This window comes from Nematolebias whitei, chromosome 15 (assembly GCF_014905685.2).
Source record: "Nematolebias whitei isolate Nwh7 chromosome 15, NemWhi1, whole genome shotgun sequence".
Taxonomy (NCBI): Eukaryota; Metazoa; Chordata; class Actinopteri; order Cyprinodontiformes; family Rivulidae; genus Nematolebias; species Nematolebias whitei.
Genome location: NC_056512.1, coordinates 33,185,742 through 33,208,688, shown reverse-complemented (window position 1 = coordinate 33,208,688; position 22,947 = coordinate 33,185,742). Strand labels below are relative to the sequence as shown.

Sequence of the window (22,947 nt, the reverse complement as noted above, 5' to 3'; positions counted from 1 at the left end):
GGGTGAACAAAAAGGAAGATAAGTACTTAGAGCACAATTTAAGGTGCAAGTCACACTTTTTGATTAGAGCAGAAGTTGAACATCTGTCGTTTTAAAATTATTTTAAAAATAGCACTTGATATTTGCTTTTGTTAAAACATCAAAAACGTCAACTAAATCTTTCTAAACTGAATAAACCTTTCTGGTGTACTCAAATGCACAATATTTATTAATAATGAATGACTTCAGTTTTAGTTTAGACAAAAATACATTCAGTGATAACTAATTCGACTCGAGTTTGTATCTTTTATCACCTTCATAACACAATATGGCAACCCTTTTGACAAATTAAAAACTATTGTGTTTCAGGTGCACTTTAAAATGGCAAAGAGACACAGTTCCACAGGAGACCTGCTCATCAGAGTGGGCTGTGACGTCATGAGGAGAAAGAAGGGCTGAACATGCATTGTATGCACAAGGACGCGCTGACCTTCCCGTGCTGCTGATGGAGATGCAACCAAGAACAAGCAAGTCTGCTGGGACACAACTAACTGCAGGGATGCAACTAATAAATCAGGCCGCAACGTGGTTCTTAATCAGGTTATTTTTCCATAATAATTAATCTTTTAATGATGGAGCGAGAACAAAACAGTGACGATTGTCACATCAAGGTCCCAGTTTGAATGGGTTTTAGACATTTCTGTGTCACATTCAAATATTCTCCCTGTATCTGTGTGGGCTTTCTTTAGTGTTTTCACAGCTCTACTACCGGTATGCCTTAAGGTTTTTTTGTCAGTCTGGAAAAATTCATACATTGTTCTTTTTTTGAAAATCAAAAATGCCACGTGACTTGAAATCAGTCGTTTCTTTTTATCATTTTATTTGCAGGCGAGGAACATTGCTCATTAGTATTAATATCTAGTGGTTGATATTTAAGGAGGACAGCAATAACTATGCTATTAATTTCCCCCTTCATTTAATTTGAATTGCAAAATACAAACAGACTGTGGCAACAAACATAAAGTTAATAAAACTAGTGGGGACTAAACAGACAAATCACCTTTAAACTTTGTCCTCACTTGTGTTGTGACTTGTGCTATTACAAGTAGCCACAATGTTTGCATGTTCTGTTGTCAACTTTTCTCCAGTTCCAGTTCTATTACACACAAAAAAAAATTTAATGATGCAAAAACAAACAGCTAAAACGACACTTTACAAACTTTTAATAGATGTTTACATGTCAGACAAATTTAATAGAGCTATAAAATCTTATTCCAAATAGTATTTATGCTTATTTTATACCATAAATGAATAAAATATAATTTTGTTTGCATCACCCAGCTATTTTCAAATAGGTTAGATATTTAAACAGACATGAATATAGTTATCTCAAGCGCATTTATAGTGAAATGATCAAGTAGGTTTGTCTGGAAAATGTGTTTCATGAATGAGCAGCAGATTGGATCTGCAGAAAAACATTAGCTCACCATGGACACTCAAAAGAGGATTTACAGGACAAGTTTTTAGGGCAAGAACAAACTAGCAGGTATACGTCATGCCCCGACAGGACTCCCCTGAATACGACCGCTTAAAAACTGAAGAAATGCTGGAACGTAAGCAGACATTTTATGAGTTTACAATTAGATTAATGCATATTGGATAGCAATGTAGGAACAAGTAAGAACAATGTCTTATAGCTGCCATTTAAGATGGCATACCATAATGAGCAAAATAATTAGTCCCCCTCAAAAACACTTGAGTGATGGGAGAAATAATCAATAACTCATCCCATTACTGAGCCACAGAGGATAACAAACCAACCATTACAAAGGAAAATTAAGTGATGGGTTTACACAATTTCAAATAATCTAAATCATTGTGTAATAGAAAATATAGCTAAAATTATTGATTACACTGTTAGACAATAAAAATATTTCCATAAATACAATATAAGTTTCATAAAAGCTGTTAATTGAGCAGTGGCAGATTAATGAATAAAACTGTTTTTTTAGCCTTAAATCAACAGAAATGTGTGAAGGGATCAAACATTGTCTTGTGATTAAAAAAAATAAAATAAAAACAGTATACTGTCATTACAAATGAGAAAACAGGGTTTTTTTTAACTCAATTTCTACTTTTAAAGGAGGTGTTTAGTGATATTTTGTAGAACCTTTCAAATTTCTTTAAAAAAGTAAAAATTCAAAGCAAATTCTGATCAGCCGAGTTAATAATGTTGAGTTAATTTCATATTAATATTAAAACCAACTAAGAAATAAATTAATCCGCCGATAAAAAGCAGAAAATAAAAATGATTAGAACCATCACACAGTGTAGTAACGCTTTAAGTTTGTTAAGAAAATATATAAACTAACTGGTTCTGATAATATTCACTTTGTAAGCTTCGTTTATTTTGCTGTCACTTCTTTTGGACTGGACGGGCCAGCTCTCTGAGCGGCCATGCTAGCAGATGCTAACGTCGGCTACGTTTGTTTACGATCCGTGAGCTTTATAAAATCCATAATCAACATTAACACACCTTAATTAAAGTATTTAATCACTTCAATAATCGATAGTTTAACGGTCTGTACTGTTTAGCGTTTCGTGTTACGTGTTTGTACGTTTTACAGCTGCAGCTGCGAATTAGCCAGCGAGCTAGCTTAACGTGGCGACAGCCTGCTGCAATGTGGTTTAGCATATCTGAACGACCCCTGACAAGTCACTTTTTCTCTATCTGTCAAATGGTATCTGCTCGGACACGTACAAACAACATTAATTACGCAAGTTCACGCGTTCGTCCACTCACCTTAAGTTCAACCGGTCAAAATATTCAACAAAAGGAGTTTGCTACCTCACTGAAGCTACCTAGTCGGCTATTTTTTGCCCATGCTGCATTATGAGAGGGCGGAGCCAACAAATGACTGACAGGAAACACGGACCAATAGGATAATGAGCAATGCAGCGACACGAAGTTTCGTCCAATCAACGCTCAGAGTGACGTTGCGCTGTCAGTAGAGAGCCAAACGTGACTTCCAGGCAGCGCTGTTTACCATTGACGCAATCGGCGCGAGAGATGATCGTTTAACAGCCTCTAATGTGACAGCAGGGCCAAAGCGCGTGTCAAACGAAAAGCGTGCAAGAATGGCATCGAGATAAAAACGTACCACTTATTTATACATTTTTCAAAACTCTAGCAAATTTAATCGAAATAAGGCACACGATTCAAAAACAAAAGCTGATTTTTACACATCACGTTTATTAAAACGCATTTAAATAAAAACGATGCTACATTTCAAATCGATTCATTTATTAAATCTTTAGTTTCAAGCATGAATACACTGTGTGCACGTGAATCTGACTGCACCATGTTTTCTCCACTAGATGGCAGTCCTGTCCCTTTATTTTTGCAAAGGGGGATGCTGCAGTCACTAAAACAGTCTGCTGCTGCATATAACATTGTGAATATTGTGCTACTACGTATTGATATACTAGTGAGCAGCATAGATAGATAGATGCAGTACTTTATTAATCCCAGGGAGGAAATTTGAGAGTTGTGTTTAGTCCTGGGGTGTCCAACCCTGGTCCCCGAGCACACAAAGAGGTAGTTTAGCTGTGTGTTGGAGCAGGTAAACAAGTAAAACATGCAGGATAGAGGCCTTCAAGCACCAGGATCGAACACCCCTGGTTTAATTAAAAAAAAAAAAAAAAAAAACACAATAAAGATATGTGCCTCCTTCCACCATATATATATATATATATAAAAAAATCTTATCTGTAACCAATCCAACTGCTCATATTATACGCACTCATGGTCATATCACTATTGCTTTACACTTCAGATTGCATTTGCAAAAAATCGGGTTGTTTAAACTTCAGACTGAGTCAGACAATCTACTGTAGAATCGATCCTTTATTGTACACAATGTATTTTGCCGGTATATTTACAATGAGCTGTCTGCCATTGTTTTAAACTTAGTGGTATAATTTTGGACATTCGGACGAATCATAAATGATTTACAAAGTGGTAGAAAGTTAATCCATCTATTCATTATTTTTGCCTGCTTCTTTCTGTTTGGATCACGCATGCGGGTCACTGGTGCCCATATCCAGCAGTCATACTGTGCGAGAGGCGGGGTACACCCTGGACAGGTCAAAAGTCCATCACAAGGACAAATAGAGACAAACAACCTCTCTCATTCACACCTAGGGACAATTTAGAGTTACCAATCAGCCTAACATGCATGTTTTTTAGGCTGTGGGAGGAAACTGGAATACCTGGAGAAAACCCACGCAACATGCAAACCCCACCCAGAAAGGTCCCGGGATTCGATCCGGTGACCTTCTCGCTGAGAGGCAACAGTTCTACTAACAGAGTCACCATGCCGCTGCAGATTCATATAGCTAAAAATAGATAAAGTTTATTGTTCATGAGAAATTCAGGTGTTACAGCAGCTTGTGAACAGACAGAGAAAAAAAACAAACAAACAGCAAAAAAAAAAAACATAGGGAGGAATTAAACAGTGTAAAGTAAAGTGTTTTGTCATCATTGTCTGTTCCCATGCCACAACAAAATGAGTTCTCTGCATTTAACCGTAAATCTTCCTGACCTGAGCCATCACACAAATCAAAGGGGGCCGAGATGGAGTGGAGGAAGGGCACCCGACCTGGGAACAGAAAGTCGCAGGCTCATCTCCCCGCCATGCCCACCTGTCGTGGTGTCCTTGAGCCAGACACCCAACCCCTAACTGCTCCCAGGGCGTCAGTCCATCTTTGGTGGTGCGCAGCCTCTGTACCAGGAGCATGAACCATCATGCCTCTTGATGCACGCATAGATTTAGGCTTGGACAGTGTCCCCAGTCACAAAGTCAGTTCAAAGGCACTTTGCTGGGATGCTGATCATGCAGGGGAGGGAGAAACATGTGATCTGAGGCGTTTAAAGCTAAATAGAACAAAAGGTCATTGTCTTTCACTTTTCAGTTTTACCACAGTTCAGAAGTGACTCTTTAACATATCTTGCAGCCACAGCCACTTATAGTGCCGAATCAAGTTTTTCTTCTGGGCAGCAGTCAAGTTTATGCCCCAACTCACTGAAGTCACACATGAGCTATGCTCTGTCCCATCATCTTCCAGCATGCCTATAGTTACAGGGCAGATGCAGCAACAAGTTGACAGAGAAACTGACGTAAGAATTCAGCAGTCGCTGTGCATTCTAATCCAAATTTCAGCCTGTGATAAAATGTTGTTTTCCTCCATCAGTGTCTGGGGTGGCTCCACATAACACAGAGGAGGAAGAGGTGCACACAGCATCAATATTCCTACTAGGGTCCATGAACAGCTGAGTCAAACAAACATACAACAACAACAAAGATTCATTTACAAGTTGATACGCTAAATTAAAAAGCAGTTCATCCCATGCACTAGTCACTTTTTGATGTCATATTTGCCTCCATTTATTGCATTTGCAAAGGAGTCACTGGCAACCTGCCTTCCAATGACACTTTCCCTGAAAACTACAAAAAACAAAGCCTCACATTAGCAACATGTATGGGTTAGCATGCCTGTGTTAAAGCCAGAAACATGATTCTGAAGCTTAGATTTTAAAGACTTAAATATTCCATGAAGACTGAAGAGGCAAGAGTTTCATCAGCTGCAATGAAAGAATGTGGTTCTCATTCAGGAGTGATGCAGTCAGGAGACTTTGTCAAGCTGAACTAACTCCTCTGTACCTGTAGGCTCCTCATTCAGTCCGCCTGGAGGTGATTCCCAGTTTACTAAATCACTTTATTAGTCTGTTTGAAATGCACACAATTAAAATTCTGTTTGTTCCTCTTGTGCTGTTTTTTTATGCGTATCTACTCCTGCATCCTGAACCTCTTGCAACTGTTCAAATTTCCAATTGTTAAAGAGCATTGAGGAGATGCTTGCTATGATTGTGCTTTTTGTACCATTTGAAATAGGTTTATTTAAGCTTTATTAAGATACATTGGGAAATTGTCAGAAGCTTGGATTTGATCCATTACTGCCCCCCCTCCATCATAACTTTATAATGGAAAGACTAAAATATATTTAAGATTTTAAATATTTCCATTCAACATCTAACAAAAGTCCATCCAACCCTTATTCTCTGTTAATATCATGCTAAGTGGTAATTTCTTATCTATTGCTACCATGCTTAGCCAAGTTATCGTCTTCTGCCTCTACTCTGTTTCAGCAGGAATGTTACAATATAGAGACTGACTTTGGCTGACCTAGTCAGCATGCTCAGTAACAACAGTGCCTCATCGATTTCTAGTAGCACTGCACAAAAAGTGAAACTTGCCATGCTTACAGTGAGTGCTTGGCGCAGTGATTGTCTACATCATGGGTAAGATGCATTCTGGGAAAGTCAGAAAATTAAAAGTTACTTAACCTCTGCATTTACAACACATTTTGACATCTGCTCTACTCTTCTTTTTTTTGTGCACATTTTAGGAAAATATTCAGACATCTTGACCTTAAATGCTTACACTTTTAATGTTTAGCTCTTAAGCTGCCCTTTCATTTTAGGCTTCAACACTTTCTCATTAAAAAACATAAAACTCACTGGCTTTAAAAAAAAAAAGCACAAGAGTTGACACTTTTACATAGTTTAATAATGGTTTGTTGCATTCAGATTTTTTTCTTCTGCTTATGTAACAGGGTTAATGTATTATATGATTCCAATTGTCGTTGCTTTTTAGTTGGGTCTTGTATAAAATGATAAACAGCGCCCCCTGTTGGTGGTTGGTTGTTATAAGTGTAGTGGACACAGTGACCACGTTTCCATTCTGAGAAGACACGAGGTGGGTTCAGTAATATTAGCACTGTGGTAAAATGTGGTGTATTGTTAATCATTGTCCATTATATGATCACTGACTAACTGTAAGATACTTAGGTCAATCAGGACAATAAGGAGATTCATAATGTACATTTTATGAGTTGATATTTTATTTGACTACACACCAGAATTTATCCTCTAGTTTGACGCTAATGCTATTCCTTGTAAAGGTGCATACCCACTGTGATGAGCCCATGATTCTGAACAGTACATATCTTGTTTTTATTATACTGTATTTCTTTTCAAGTTCAAGTATCTTTATTGTCATTTGCATCTCATGTGGTACATGAAGTGGAACGAAATTGTGTACACAGGGTCCCAGTTACACCCAAAGATAGCAAAAATATGAAGTATAAAAAGAAGCAGTATATAAGGATCTACTATACACTGATAAGCGCTAAAAGAACGCTAAACATTACGCTAAAAGATCTAAGATATACGCTAAACACTGATAATGGGTATGAATGAATACAGCAGCATAAAGGCAAGAGATCAGCAGCATGGATAATCAGCAGCACAGATAAGTCATATATCACCAATTAAAGTGGCATTACAGTGATTTTTTTTTTTTTTTTGTAAATTAAGTAAGCTTTAGTTTTATGGGGTTTTTAAGTGTTTATTTCTGTAGCAAAATGACTGTGTTCACATTAACTGGTTTTCATTTTTTTGGGGGCATTTAAATCAAAGATTTACCTTTTGTGCTGTGTACAACTGGACTTTTGATACTGTTCACTGTTGAAGCACTGTCATTCAGCTTTAAAGCTGGATTGTAGCTCATATTATTTTTGAGTTCAGAAAGCTTCCAACCACCACATAACACAATTCATTTATCTTTTCGGAACTGCATTTTGTTCAAGACAGGAGCAAATGTATGCAGAACTAAATGTGGACATTTTCTGCATGTGAAAATGCATCAAAGATCACAATGAATTTGTTAAAGTATGTACTATTACTCAAAAGAAGATTTGAGAAGCTGTTGTGAAACGCTTCATTCCTGTTAAAAGGTGGGGAATAGTGTGGCTTTACCGTCAGCTCTGTTTGCACAACTTGTAGAACAGCATTTATTCTAAAAGTTAGGTTTTACTAGATATTAAAGATGTCAAATGATTCACTTTGCTGGTTTAACAAAAACAAACCAAAAAAAAAACAGCAGTTCTGCAATCACTGAAAAAAATGTAAAGCCCAAATCCTACAGTTTACCAACTTCTGCTTTGTCCCAAGTTAGACCTCTTCATACTTTTTTTACTTTCGAACTTTGAAACATCTTTACATAAAAACTGCTTTCACTTCTGAACTCTGCAAGAAATTTTAATATTTAAGCAACTGATTTAGATGTTTCAGAACTCCAGATATTCTGACTTAGACTATCTGAGCATTTTATGCAATTCCAGAAATTCAGTCCCAAGATGACAAAGATCATTTCTACACATTTAATACAAGTCCATGAAAAGGCATTTTTACATGACATGCATCAAGGCTTGAAACATAAAAAGATGTAGGTAAAGTCCCATATTTTATTTCAAACATTGGAGATAAGTTGGAGGGATGAAATGCATTTATTCTTTCATAGTCCCGATTCAGTATTGAAAATAAGTGAAATTATTGTCATCTGGTAGCCAAATACTGTAATTGTGTGAATGCCTACAAGGCATTATAAAAAGAATATGAACTCGGACATTCACCTCAGACTTTATTTGCACTCGTCTACCACCTACCTCGGTCTAAGGATTTCATAAATGAGTTTTCTGACTACTTGGCTGAAATCACACCAAAATATGAGTATGTTTTCATTATTGGGGACTTTAATTTGCACGTGTTCTGTCCTGAGAAGCCCTTGGTTAAAAACGTTTTAGATTTATTGGACTCATTTAATTTAACTCAGCATATAAACGGTCCCACCCAAGAGTGTGGACATACACTGGACCTTGTTTTAACTCATGATATGACTGTTAATAATCTTGTTATTGGTGGTAATGTTTTTTCAGACCACATGCCAGTCCGGTTTGAGTTCACCCTCCCCCATCTAACTCCTAAGCCGTGCATTCTTGCACTAAACTCTGTTCTCCACCTCATTGAACCATCACCTCTGGAAGCCTCGACTGAGCTGTGCGACAACTTCTTACATTTCTTTTTGGAAAAAATTGCAACCACCCGGGCTCTCATTTCCCCTCCAACTCATGACTCATCCATCCCACCTCAATCTCTAGCTCCTTTTGACCATTTTGAACCCATCACTCTATCTTCTCTAGAGCAGGCCATGTGCAGCTTGAAACCTTCTGGCTCCCCCTTTGATGTGGTCCCCCCTCGACTACTAAAGGAGGTGTTTCCAACTCTAGGTCTGTCCATTCTTGATATAGTAAACAGTAGTTTATCCACTGGCATGGTGCCAAAATCCTTTAAACATGCTGCCGTCCAGCCTCTCCTGAAAAAAACAAACCTTGACCCCTCAGTCGTTTCCAACTACCAGCCTGTCTCCAAACTCCCATTTGTTTCTAAAGTACTGGAGAAATAGTCGAGTCCCAGTTGAAGTGCTTCCTGGAGGATCACGCCATCTTAGAGCTTTTCCAATCTGGCTTTAAACCTCTCCACAGCACTGAAACTGCCCTGCTGAAGGTCTTTAACGACATCTTCAGATTCACAGATACCGGTGATTCTGTGCTGCTTGTCCTGTTGGACCTCACAGCCGCCTTTGACACCATCGACCATGAGATCCTCATTGCTAAGTTGGAGCAGTGGGTGGGCGTCACAGGATCAGCCCTCAATTGGTTCAGATCTTACCTCGCTGACAGATCCTTTTGTGTCTCCATCAAGGATTTTAGTTCCGCAGAGGCAGAGCTTAAATGGGAGGTTCCGCAGGGGTCCATCCTGGGTCCCCTCCTATTCTCTTTATACCTGCTGCCACTTGGTGCTATTTTCCGGAAACACAACATGCCCTTCCACTTCTATGCCAATGACTGTCAAATTTACTTCCCCCTAAGACACAGTGGTACATGCTCTATTCAACCGCTGCTCAACTGCCTGGCTGACATCAGGGACTGGATGGCTTTAAATTTCTTGAGTTTCAATGAAAAGAAGTCTGAAGTCATGTTGTTCCCTTCCAACGACACGATCACAAACCACTGTATCGACCTCTCCGCTCTAACCCTGTCAGAAAAACAAAGAGTCACTAATCTGGGCGTGATAATGGACCCTTCCCTGAAGCTTAACAATCATGTAAACATGATTGTTAAATCATGCTTCTTCCAACTGAGGCGGCTGTCTAAACTGAAGCCCATATTGTCCAAAAATAACCTGGAGACAGTAATACATGCATTCATTATATCTAGGCTTGATTACTATATATCACTACAACTGCAATTTGCTCCTGTTTGGTATCAGTCAGACCTCCATTGCACGACTACAACTGGTCCAGAATGCAGCAGCCCGATTTTTAACCAGTACAGGCAAAAGAGAGCACATTACACCAGTTTTGGCCTCACTGCACTGGTTACCAGTTCACTTTCGAATCCAGTTCAAAATACTCATGTATGTCTACAAATCACTGAACAGTTTCGCGCCCCCCCCAATCTCTCTGATCTGCTACAACCGTATGTCCCACCACGTTCCCTGAGGTCAGCGGACCAGTTCCAGGAACTCGTCTTAAGTGCAGAGGGGACAGGGCCTTCTCTGTAGCAGGACCAAGACTCTGGAACGAGTTACCTCTGTTTGTCAGACAGGTCCCCTCCCTCTCGGTTTTCATGTCCCGTTTGAAAACTCACTACTATTCAGTAGCTTTCAACACCAGATGATCTGTGTTTTAAACCTGTATGCTCCACACTGGTTTGTCGTCATATTTATTATCTGCATCGTTTTCATGTCTATATTCTGATTTACTTCATTTTGTATTTTGCTTTGTGTGTTACCTGTTGTTTTGTCTGTACAGCACTTTGGTTGGCCTTGTAGCTGTTTTAAGTGCTTTATAAATAAAGTGGTATGGTATGGGGGGCAGCACGGTGGCGCAACTGGTAGAGCTGCTGCCTCTCAGCGAGCAAGTCCTTGGTTCAAACACCGGTCCAGGGGCCTTTCTGGGTGGAGTTTGCATGTTCTCTCCGTGCATGCGTGGGTTTTCTCCGGGTGCTCCGGTTTCCTCCCACAGACCAAAACAGGCATGTTAGGTTGATAGGTAACTCTAAATTGTCCTTAGGTGAGAGTGAGAAAGTGAATGGTTGTTTGTCTTGTTTGTCTCTATGTGTCCCTGTGATGGACTTGCGACCTGTCCAGGGTGTACCCCGCCCCTCGCACAGTGATTGCTGGACATGGGCACCGGCGACCCCCGTGACCCAAAATGGAATAAGCGGGTAAAGATAATGGATGGATGGATGGATGGTATGGTATGGTATGGTAAAATCTGTCTTTTCGGGAAAAACAAAAATCTTATTCTACTCAACGTTACAAAACAAAGGAATTCAGTCAGAGACACAGAGAAATCATGAGACAGATCATGAGAAAGAATTATCAAAATGAACACTTTAGAAGGATGCATTATTTTAGATGTGCCATGAACATCACAAGAAAGTACCGACAGGTGAACAGACAACCTGAGAGTGTACAAAGTAACACAGACACCAGTCTGATCAATGAAGCCATAAATGTTTTCAGATCCAATATAAAAGCTGGTCCGACCTATGTTTGCGCTGTGTGCCATAAAGCGTCATTTCATAATCAAGTCAAAGTTTGCACAAGATCAAATGACACAAAAAATCCAGATGTGGTTTCAGAATGTTTAACAGGAACATACATGTTTGTAATGAAGACTGTAAAGAAAACTGCTCAGCTCCCCATGAGAGAAAGGAGTGGATTTGTCATGCCTGTTCTAATTATGTGAAAAAAGGATTGATCCCAACTCTAGCTGTTGCAAATGAAATGGACCTTTCAGAAATTCCCCCTGAACTGAAAGACCTGAACATCATGGAGAGACAACTGATTTCTAAGTGCATTCCTTTTGCAAAGATTATTCCTCTTCCTAAAGGCAGACAGAACCTCATCAGGGGAACGTTGTATGTGTTCCAGCAGAAGTTCAGGAGACTGTCGATGCCTTACCCAGACTGAGAAGTGAGTCTCAAGTCATGAGAGTGAAACTGAAGAGACACTTGTGTTACAAAGGCCACCAGCTGTTCCAGACTGTAACCTGGTCTAAACTGATCCGAGCACTGCACAAATTAAAACAGATCCACCCACAGTATCAGGATGTAACAATCAGCGATGAACCTTTGCTCTGTGACCCAACTTTAAATGACGACGATGATGATCATAATAATGACGATGACAACACAAGTATGGGAGATGATGACTATAATGAGGAAGATTTAATGGACATTGACAGGTGTGAGAAAGATGCACTGGGTGAAGCAGAAAATGAAAGTGACTCAAATGTTCACTTGTCTTAAGAGGGACAAAATTTACAAAATGAACAGAGAGAACAGAATAATGAGGAAAATGATTGAGAGGAAAGTGATTTACCAAATGGATGATTTGCTTTAGAGCCATGCCTTCAGCCTCTAGATGTTTCTGAAGACATGCTGTGTTACAGTGATAACACTTACTGTGTGGCACCTGCTGAAGGGAACAGTCCTATCAGTTTTTTCAGAACACCAAAACTGGAAGCCATGGCTTTTCCTGTTCAGTTCCCTACAGGTCAGAACACTCTGGATGAAATGAGATGCATTAAAGTCACACCGAGCAGTTATTTCAAGTCCAGACTTTTCAATGTTGATGATCATTTTGCCAGAGACCCAAACTATTTGTTCTTTGCACAGTTTGTGACAGAGATCTGCCTGGCTAAATCCAGCATGTCTGTACAGTTAAGAAAAGGTAAAACTTGAACCAAAGATGGCCGACGGATAACATCTGGTATGTTGCAAAATAAAGAAGAGGTTGAGAGACTGGTGAGAAATAAATATGCAACCAGATTCATGCAGCCATTAAGAGGAACACCTGCTTATTGGGACCAAAGAGTTGTTTGCTATGATCAGACAGCTGGGAACTCCTACATTCTTCTGCACATTTTCTGCTGCCGAGATGAGATGGCCTGAAGTGATTACAGCTATAAAAAGACAACAAGGTGAAGATGTTGACTTTGAAGGGCTCAAATGGTCAGAAAAGTGTGATATACTAAGATCAAATCCAGTAACAACCATGCGCATGTTTGATAAACGTGTTGAAGCATTATTCAGAGACTTGCTTTTCTCTCCTGCTCAGCCACTCGGTGAGATCGTAGATTTCTTCTACAGAATTGAGTTTCAGCACAGAGGCAGCCCCCATGTGCACACTCTTATCTGGACAAGATTTGCCCCTCAACTAGACAAAAATGATGATCAGACAGTCTGTGATTTTATGGACAGATACATCTCAGCCCAACTGCCTGACCCAGACACACAACCTGAACTGTACAAGAAAGTAACTGAAGTGCAGAAACACAGTAGGAACCACACTAAAACATGTTTTAAGCTAATAGGACCTTACAAAAGGTATGGGTTTATTGTTATTGATAATATTTCATTCCTATTCCATTTTAGATCAGTTTATATGATTCAAATAATCTACTGAATATCAAATAAAGGTGTAAGGAAAATCCAGACCCAGCATATGGAGCAGAAGCTTGAAGGGACAGATGGTAATCATGACTCGTCTAATGAAGACTCTAGAGATGCAGTAGCAACTCTGGTAAAATAAAAAATATACAGACACCCTGTTCCAAGCCCCTTACCCGAATTTCATTGTCAAAACAAAATTACCTTGTTGGCATGTCTCTACTTTTCCTCCTTCTGTTTCCAGAAAAAAAACAAAGCTGTTTGGACTTGGAGAGATATTTGCTGAAGAGGACATGACAGTTCAAATAAGACAAGAGAACACTTTTGACACAAAACAGAAGATTTCAAAAAAGATAAAGCTGGACAAAAGTCTGAAATCAAAACTAAACTCAGTGAATCCAGTAACCTGGTGCTGGAATGTGAGGAACACTAAACCAATGCTATCAAACTTGGCAACCAGGTATCTCTGTGTACAAACATTATGTGCACCCTCAGAGCGAACATTTTCTACTGATGGAGACACCGTAAGCCAGGAGCAGGTTTGCTTGTGTCCAGAGAACACAGACATGTTGATTTTTCTGAAGAAAAACTGATAAATGACAAGCTCCTAAATCTGTAACACTGAGCATTAGACACTGACATGTCATTTGTTTGCAACTGTTCTTTTAACCTGAAAAATATTTGTTTATTTTATGTAAAAATAAAATTTATGCAATGGAAAAATACCCAAGTAAAAAGAAACCCACAATATTTGTACTGTAATGTATAATTTAATTTTCTTATAATTAGATTTAATATTAATTATTAAATTTGTACACAACAAAGTATCATTCAGGAACCAAGAACAAAATTAAGGTTATGGTACAAGTATAGAAAAACTAGCATTTCCATTTTTTGAGCAATTCAGGTGAAATTTGGCGTGTTGGTACCTGACATCATCCGATCTGCACCAGATTTTTTGTGCTTGATCAGTGAGCACATTGATATTGTTGTTTAACTTTTGACTCAAGTGCGCCCCCTAGATTATTCCAACAGTTATATCTCAGTGACACACCATCTGATATGCGCCAGATTTTTGGTGTATCATGTGTGAGCACTTCTAGACACATTTGTGTTTTTGTTTCATTTGACTCCAGTGCGCCCCCTACATTATTCCAATAGTTATAGCTCAGTGATACATCATCCGATCTGAACCAAATTTTTTATGCTTGATAAGTGAGCACTTATAGACACATTGGTATTGTTGATTCATGACATCACTTAAGGCCCACCCACTCAGAGAATAAACTGTCAATTATTGGGTGACTCTTCCAGCTTCGCCCTGTGTAAAATATATTTCACGTATTTCACATATACTTGCAAGGCCTGGACCTGGACTAGTACTGACATGGATGGAAGGCGATGTCAAAGATTCAAGAAATGCGCCTCGTGGTGAACGTGTGCGGGATTGGCATGAGAGCGTTTGCGACGGCGACTGGGTGGAGTGGCTGGAGCTCCTGCGGTTGCGGTATGGCCGGAGCGGTGCTTTGCTGCGAGGGCCTTCAATGGCATTCACACGTGCATGTTCGCAGGAAATGCAAATTCTCTAGTTATAATTAGCAGTTTGGCATCTTTGCTTGCAAAGTGTGTCACCATGGTAACTCGAAACGCCAATTAAAGTAATAGCACACATCACGATGCTGAGCCGGTCATTTTAATACGTTTGTGGGGGTACACATTGTGGTTCGGGCCACATTAAAGTTGATAGAAGAGCAAGATCCTTTTCAGGTGGATAATAATAGGTGTTTCTAGGCAGTATCCAATAAGGAAACCTGGTGGTGGAATAATGAAGTGTTGGAAATAATCCAGAGAAAAAGGTTAGCCAAGATAAAATTGGACAGTAAGAGGACTGAAAAGAGTAGAAATGAATATAAGGAGATGTAACATAAGCCAAAGACAGAAGTTGCAAAGGCAAACCAGAAGGCATATGATGAGTTGCATGTGAGGCCTGACATTAAGGAGGGAGCGAAAGACTTGTATTGACTGGTGGGACAGAGAAATTAGGCTGGAAACCATGTGCAGCAAATTAGGGTTGTTATGGAAATTTTTATATCAAAACAAAATGTGGAGTGTGTGATGGAAAGATGGAAGGAATACTTTAGGAGTTAATGAATGAAGAGAATGGCAACCAGTTTGATGGTGATTTGCTGGTTTCTGGAGTCGCCCTCTCCCCCGCCGACTCGTCTGAGGCAGCCATGGCCAAAGTGATTCTGTTAGGATAATTTAATATTAACCTCCCTTCCCCTCGTGAACGATTTCAGCTCTTCCTGGTAGATCTGAGATCAGATGTTGAGGGTGGCTCTTGAAGGACCAAAATGTTGGGATGATGTGATGAAATGTTTCAACACAAAGAAGCCTTCCACGACCTGACTTAAAACTTTGTTGGAAAGTAAAATTCACTTTTTTTTTTTTAATGATTTCAAAGAAGTTATGGGTCTTCACTGTTCCTGATAATCTTTTTATTCATCTTAAGGCTGAGAAATTCTGGTGTTACAGAAGCTTGTGATCAGACCACGAAAAATAAAACCAAGATAAAGAACAAGTATGCACATGGGATCTATATGGAAAATTGGAAAATTAAATTGAATCTTAAAACAAATGGAGGCTTTTGAAGTAAGGAAGGAAATAGACAGTGATGTCTTGGGACAGGAAGGAATTTCTAAATTGGTCAGGACAGCAGCTAAGTTTATCAGCCTTTCTTAGATCTTAGAGGCTCTGCACCAGGAGCATAAACCATCAGGCCTCTTGATGCAAATGTAGTTTTTGGTATGACATTGTCCCCAGTCACCCACTCTGTCCAAAGGCACTTTTCTGGGCTGCTGATCAAGAAGAAGGTGATCTAAGGAGTAAGGGGTTAAAAAGATAAATGTCAGAGCAAAACCTCACTGTCTCTCATTTCAAAATTGCAACTTTGTAGATTTTCCAGGTTCTAGCCCAGTTCATTGAAAGGGTGATCATTATGTAACCCCCCCCCCCCCCCCCCCCCCAAAAAAAAAAACAGACATTGGATTTCTGACAGTAAAATTCAGGGTTTATTGAAGAGCACAAAATGTGGTCACTTGAACAGCATCTCATCTCCTGAAGCGAAAAACCCAAGTCACACAATAGTACATCTCTTTGTGCATCATCCCACATCTTTTGTTTCCCCTGCTGATTGACAATAAGGAAATGTTCTCCTATGCTTGGAATACACAAGCCTCACACTTACTGTAAACACCTGCCTTAATTTCCGTGTATGCTACCCAATAAAGGGTCTTATTGCTAACGTCAGTTGAAGCGTCCCTTCCAGATTTGGTGGCAATAAGAAACTTGCATACAACTCATCCTTTTGGCGAACAGAATCACATTCTACTGCCCTTTACTGCCCAAACAAACAAAAACATTCTACTTCAACAGTTTAGAAGTGAATATTTCCCATACCTAGCAGACGCAGGAATTCTTGGTGCAACGATTCAGAGTCGTCCTTTGGGCATCAGTCAATTTATACAACAACACATGGAAGTCACACATTGTGATATGCACTGCCCCATCATCTCCCAGCCAGCCTACAGTTATAGCGCAGAAGTAGAAATGAGTTAATGGAAGAACAGATGTGAAAAATCAGTGAAATTTGTGCATTTTACCCCAGTTTCATACCTGTGAGAATATAATGTTGCCCTGTAGTTTCCAGAGTGGCTTCACACGCTCCAATGTAGAAAGGAGTGTAGACAGCATCAAAATTCATCAAAGTGCCTTTGTACACCTGAGTAAAAAAAAAAAAAAAAAAAATCCCATATACAAGTTGATAAACTGAACATTTCATAAAGCTGTTCATCCCATACCTTAGTCACTTGAACGTTATATCTGAGATTTCGTTTTCCGGAGGGGTTATCAACTGTCTGCTTTCCTGTGACTATTGCACTGAAAACTGCAAAAAATTACAAAATAAATAAATTTAGAAATATATTTTTAAAAATCCCATTGCGGATTTGGGGCATTTATAACTGAGCATATTGTCAAAAATACACCAAGAAAAAGGACCTTCCTACTGATTCCTTGTAAGAAAGCTAAACTTACCCATATCTGCTCTGCAGAAAACCTGCTCAGGTGGAATGTTCATACAGGAGCAGGCTTCTGCACCATCTTGCACTTGCCAAAGAAACAGGATGGCCAGAGAGAAGAAACAAGTTTTCATCATCAGCGTCATCTTTGGATGCTGAAGCAGGAGCCAGCTGTCAAAGTGTGATGCACAACTTGCACTTCCTTGGATCTGCTCTCCGCTCAAATAAAAGGTGCCTTTTATCCTCATCAAACAACATCAGGCCACGCCCCTTTTAGTAATCAGGCTGTGAGGTCAGGGCCTCCCAAATTTTCATAGGCAACAGCAAATTCTGTCACTCTGTCTGACATATGAAGGAACGAACAATTAGTTTTAGTTTGGAACATCACCAGACGCAGCAGGCAGGTCAATCTGAGTCACAGGGACTGTTTTCACTGTTATCAACCAACCTACTTCACTTTTACCTCACCTTTAACCAGACTCATTAATACAAACAACATAGTGTTAACATGCTTGAGTTGAGAGCAGAAAAATGTTGCTGTAGCTTAGATTTTGAAGGCTTGCATGTGTTGGGAAGATAAAAAAGCAATAGTTTCATCAGTTGCAATTAAAGAATGTGCCCTTCTAGAGCAAACAGGAGTAAGGCAGTCAGGCGTCATTGACCAGCTGATCTAAAATCTCCCCATTTGCCTGTAGGCTCCTCATTCAGTCTACCTCTGGATATAGATGGTGACATGAAAACCAACCACTTTTACATTTTGAGAATAGCTGTTCAGGTGGAACTCAAATTCTGACCAGTCACCCCTCCAGATGTTTTATGCAAAATTCCAGTTCAGCCATTACCTTTAAGGTATTGCACTATAAGGGACTGTCGACCAAGCCCAAACCCCAAATACCTGCATTGACAATGTGTCCAGACAAGGCAGGTGTGTCCAATGAAAACAAAACATTGCATTCACATTGCAGATAGTATTGTTTAAGAAGGGAGGAGAGAGATAACCCTTAAAAAGCAACAAGTTGATATCACGGTATGGAGTTGTTGCACCCAGAATGCAGGCAGGACTTGAGGCTTGCATAAACAAACATATGCATTAAACAAGAAATGCTGACGATGCAGCCAAAAATGCTACAACAACAAAAACAGACTTGATACAGGGAACATAGAGAAACACACTAAGCATGCTGTGAAGACATTTAAAATGTATAATGCTGAGTAATTAACCAAAATTTCAAACACCTGCTATAGGGACAAGCAGGAATAGGAGCTGCGGCAGAAACAAGAAAACACTGGGGCGCTAGACAGAAAAAGTCAATTTACACAGTACGCCAATGTCCCCCATTGCTGAGGGACTTGAATAGTGAATGTTTGTAGTTTGAGATTAATGTTTTTCTGGACCAGAATTGAACAAGGTATGCAAGTAAACCTTAATGTTTTGGGGCAAGATATTTACTAGAGTTCACCATATCTTAAAGAGTCCAAATAATTCACTTTACTGGTTCTAGAAAAGTGATAAAGAAAATCAGTTAGAACAACTACTTATGGAAGAAGATTAAGACCAAAGTCCTTTTTCAGAATTTTGACTATTTATTCTTTTAGAAATCTGTGAAAATGTCAGAATTCTGACTTTAATCTTAGAAATCAGAGACTTAAGTAAGAATTCGGATGAAAAATGTTAGAATTCAGGAGAAATTAAAATCACCATGGCCCTAATCCTCTTCTGTACCTAATACTTCTGCAAATACAAAAAAAAAAAAAAAAGACTAAAACTAACTTCCTATAGTTTACTCAGAGATTCTGCTCTGTTCCAAGTTTGACCTCTCCATATCATGACTTTTAAACGTTAATAAAACATTAGCACATGAAGCTGTGTTTTCACTTCTCTGACCTTAGCAAGAAAATGAAACTATTTAAGCAACTAATGTACATAAAGGTTCAGGACTCCAGATAATCTGACTCAGGCTAAATCTGAGCTTTTTAGGCAATTCCAGAAATTCTGTCAAGGATGCCCTCAAGAACATTTCTACACACTGGATCCAACTCCACCTGGAACCTGTTTGAAAAGGCATTTTTAAATGACGGATCATGGCTTACAGCACATAAAGATATCAGTGAAGTCCCAGATTTGAGCTCAAATGAAAGAAACAAGTTGTTGGGATAAAATGCATGTTTTCATTCATAGTTCATATTCAGTATTGAAAATGAATGAGCGAATTTGGTAATCATTTGGTAACTATGTAATTAGAATTAAAGGTACATACTTAACTCCTCTCAGATAATCATTGGTAGGTAAACTTCCTAAATCCAAACAGCCCAAACTTTCCCCATTTTCTTATCACAACACCCCACTGTTCAAGTTTGTTTGAGATACCAGTCACCTGTTTTCTGTAGTAAATCCAAGAAGAAAAAAAAAAAAAGAAGAGTTTCTTGAGATTCCTGAGCCAAGGAGTTTCTCGGCAGGGAAATTTTTAAAGACAATACAAGAATGCAACAAGCAGATGTCTGCAAATGGTTAAAGCAAAACAAGATTTTTGTATTCTTTATAAGTACCCAAAATTAATAAGTCTTAAGATCTTTAAGTTGGTTCAAGTCAGTATTTGTGACTTTTTTGGTAAATATTAAGTTAAATCAAAATCCACAAAATACTGAACATTGAAAAAGAGTTGCAAGGGGAGGCAAAAGGTAAAAAGGTAAGTATATTTACTGGCTGAAGAAGAGAATCAGGAGGATATGTGGAGAAGGATCAGAGTTGAGTATGGTTTTATCCAAATGTGTAGATATTGAGAGGTGTGTTTAAAGTGAGGATCCTTACTTTTACTGTTTCAGTTTCCATTGTTTGTATTGAAAGTTCAGCTTTTTCTCAATTGCTGACTGCCATCCTTTGTCCCCTAGCACTGGTAAATCATAAATTCTTATTATCTAACTCATTCTTCTAATCACGTTCCAAATGCTTGACAGCTGCACCTTTCTGCTAATGTTATTGCAATATTGCCTCCATTATGTGCATTTTTCCTCAGCTTGGGAGCATCACCAGACACCATCAAATGACAGAATGTATGACTGTTGTAGTGAAGAAGTAAAGAGTATGGTCAGAAAAGATGACCGAATGGTTGATATAGAGGCAGGAAGGATGTGGTGAGGAGTTTAGAGAGGAGCTGTTAAAGGCCCTGGTGGTAAGAAAGAGCTTCCAGATGACTGGGCTACTACAACAACAGTGATTAGAGAGACAGGCAGGAAGGTGTTTGGTGTGTTATCTGGACTGATAAAATAAGATAAGGAAGCTTGGTGGTGAAATGATGAAGTGCAGGAAATTATCCAGTGCAAGAATTTAACTAAGGCAAAACAGGAGTCAATATAGGGCAATGAGGGTGTTCACAAAGGCAAAACAGAGGGTGTATGATGAGTTGTAAAAGAGGATGGGAACTAAAGAGAAAAAAGAAGGACCTGTATCAACTGGTGAGACAGAGGGATCAGGCTGGAAAGGATGTGCAGCAGGTTACGCTTGTTAAAGATAGAAATGGTAATATTAAAAAGTCCATGCTCAATAATCCAAGTATACAATCCAACAATTTTCAGTCAGGTCGTCTGGACAGTTTTTTTTTTTTCTGAAACATTTCACCTTCCATCCGGAAGGCTTCATCAGTCAAGGAAACACACAACACAAAACTGATTATTCCCCCAAACAGCTTACTCCAAAGTGGAACAAACCAGTTATATTGGTGCTATGATGGTGTCTTTGGCACACCCTCTCCTCTGTTGCCGGCTTTCTTCCTCGTCGACAGTCATGTCAAACTGGTTCAAAACCAAAAACTATTCCACCGGACTCCCTCTCATTCACACACATGTACTCTGTCTTACTACGGCTGACTTTCAATACTCTTATTTCAAGTGCATACCTCCACCTCTCCAAGTTCTCTTCCTCCTGGTCCCTGTTCTCACCACAGATCACAATGTCATCTGCAAACATTATAGTCCACGGGGATTCCTTCCTAACCTCATCTGTTAGTCGGCCCATCACCAGAGCAAACAAGAAGGGGCTCAGAGCCGATCCTTGATGCAATCCCACCTCCACCTTGAAGCTATCTGTCACTCCTACAGAACATATCACCACTGTCCTGCTGTCCTCATACATATCCTGTACCAGTCTAACATACTTCTCTACCATTCCAGATTTCCTCATACAATTCCACACCTCCTCCCTCGGCACCCTGTCATATGCCTTTTCTAAATCCACATATACACAATGAAGTTCTTTCTGACCCTCTCTGTACTTCTCCATCAGAAATATCAAATCAAAGATGATGTCTGCAGTGCTCTTTCTGGGGATGAAACTATACTGCTGCTCACAAATAATCACCTCTCGTCTATGTAGAGTTTCCACAATTCTCTCCCAGATCGTTATCATGTGACTCATCGACTTCATTCCCCTGTAGTTGCTACAACTCTGTATATCACCCTCGTTCTTAAAAATTGGCACCAGCACACTTCTCCATTCCTCAGGTATTTTCTCATCCTCAAATATACTATTGAATATTTGAGTCAAAAACTTCACTGCCATCTCTCCAAGCCATTTCCAAACAGCCACTGGTATGTCATCATGTCCTACTGCCTTCCCCTTCTTCATTCTCTTGAGAGCTTGTCAGTGTAATGTGTATTATTTGCACTCATCATGATCAATAACCAGCTTCTGTAAAAAATGGGGAAAAATGAGCGTGAGATCGATAGGCGGATAGGTGCAGCGTCTGAAGTGAAGCAGGTGCTGTACAGGTCTGTCGTGGTGAAGAGAGAGCTGAGTCAAAAGGCAAAGCTCACAATTTACTGATCGATCTACATTCCTACCCTCATCTATGGTCACGAGCTTTGGGTTGTGACCGAAAGAATGAGATCTCGGATACAAGCAGCCGAAATGAGTTTTCTCCGCATGGTGTCTGGGCTTTCCCTTAGAGATAGGGTGAGAAGCTCGATCATCCGGGAGGGACTCAGAGTAGAGCCGCTGCTTCTCCACGTCGAGAGGAGCCAGTTGAGGTGGCTTGGGCATCTGTTTAGGATGCCTCCTGGACGCCTCCCTGGTGAGGTGTTCCAGACACATCCCACCGGGAGGAGGCCCAGAGGAAGACCCAGGACACGCTGGAGGGACTATGTTTCTCGGCTGGCCTGGGAACACCTCAGGATTCCCCCAGAAGAGCTGGCCCAAGTGGCTGGGGAGAGGGAAGTCTGGACCTCCCTACTTAGGCTGCTACCCCCGCGACCCGACCCCGGATAAGCGGAAGAAAATGGATGGATGATCAATAACTCTCCTGTGGGAATGTTCAGCAATGTCTTTCTGCTCATGTTTGTGATGTTTGATATTAACAGTCCCATCTAATCACTTATGGTGACCAGTCAGCGAAGAACAGAAGGAACTGGTTGTTTTGATATCCTCAAGGGCTGATTGATATATCGTTATGATAGAGTTGATATAATATGGTGA

The 22,947-nt window shown here is 39.8% G+C and overlaps 2 protein-coding genes across 2 annotated transcripts in view; both read right to left on the bottom strand.

Annotated features, from left to right (window-relative positions):
- usp36 (ubiquitin specific peptidase 36) overlaps nucleotides 1-2,893 on the bottom strand; it is a 12,130-nt gene extending 9,237 nt beyond the window's left edge. The window contains exon 1 of the mRNA XM_037688389.1: nucleotides 2,783-2,893. The gene's annotated coding sequence lies outside the window, so the exon portion shown is untranslated. The remainder of the gene's footprint in view (nucleotides 1-2,782) is intronic.
- A 1,842-nt stretch (nucleotides 2,894-4,735) lies between these two features.
- On the bottom strand, nucleotides 4,736-5,305 carry LOC119421172 (metalloproteinase inhibitor 2-like). Its single transcript, XM_037688559.1, has 2 exons — nucleotides 5,203-5,305; nucleotides 4,736-4,809 (listed from the first exon to the last, which is right to left on the bottom strand). Exons 1-2 carry the CDS (start codon nucleotides 5,303-5,305, stop codon nucleotides 4,736-4,738), a joined length of 177 nt encoding a protein of 58 aa, XP_037544487.1.
- Nucleotides 5,306-22,947: the final 17,642 nt, after the last annotated feature.

What these genes read in the sequence shown, in the direction of transcription:
- LOC119421172 (XM_037688559.1), bottom strand. Translation starts at nt 5,305, where the DNA reads ATGGACCCTAGTAGGAATATTGATGCTGTGTGCACCTCTTCCTCCTCT. An exon ending in AAAACAACATTTTATCACAG is followed by an intron (nt 4,810 to 5,202) that starts GCTGAAATTTGG and finishes TCCAAGCCTAAA; the next exon opens with TCTATGCGTGCATCAAGAGG.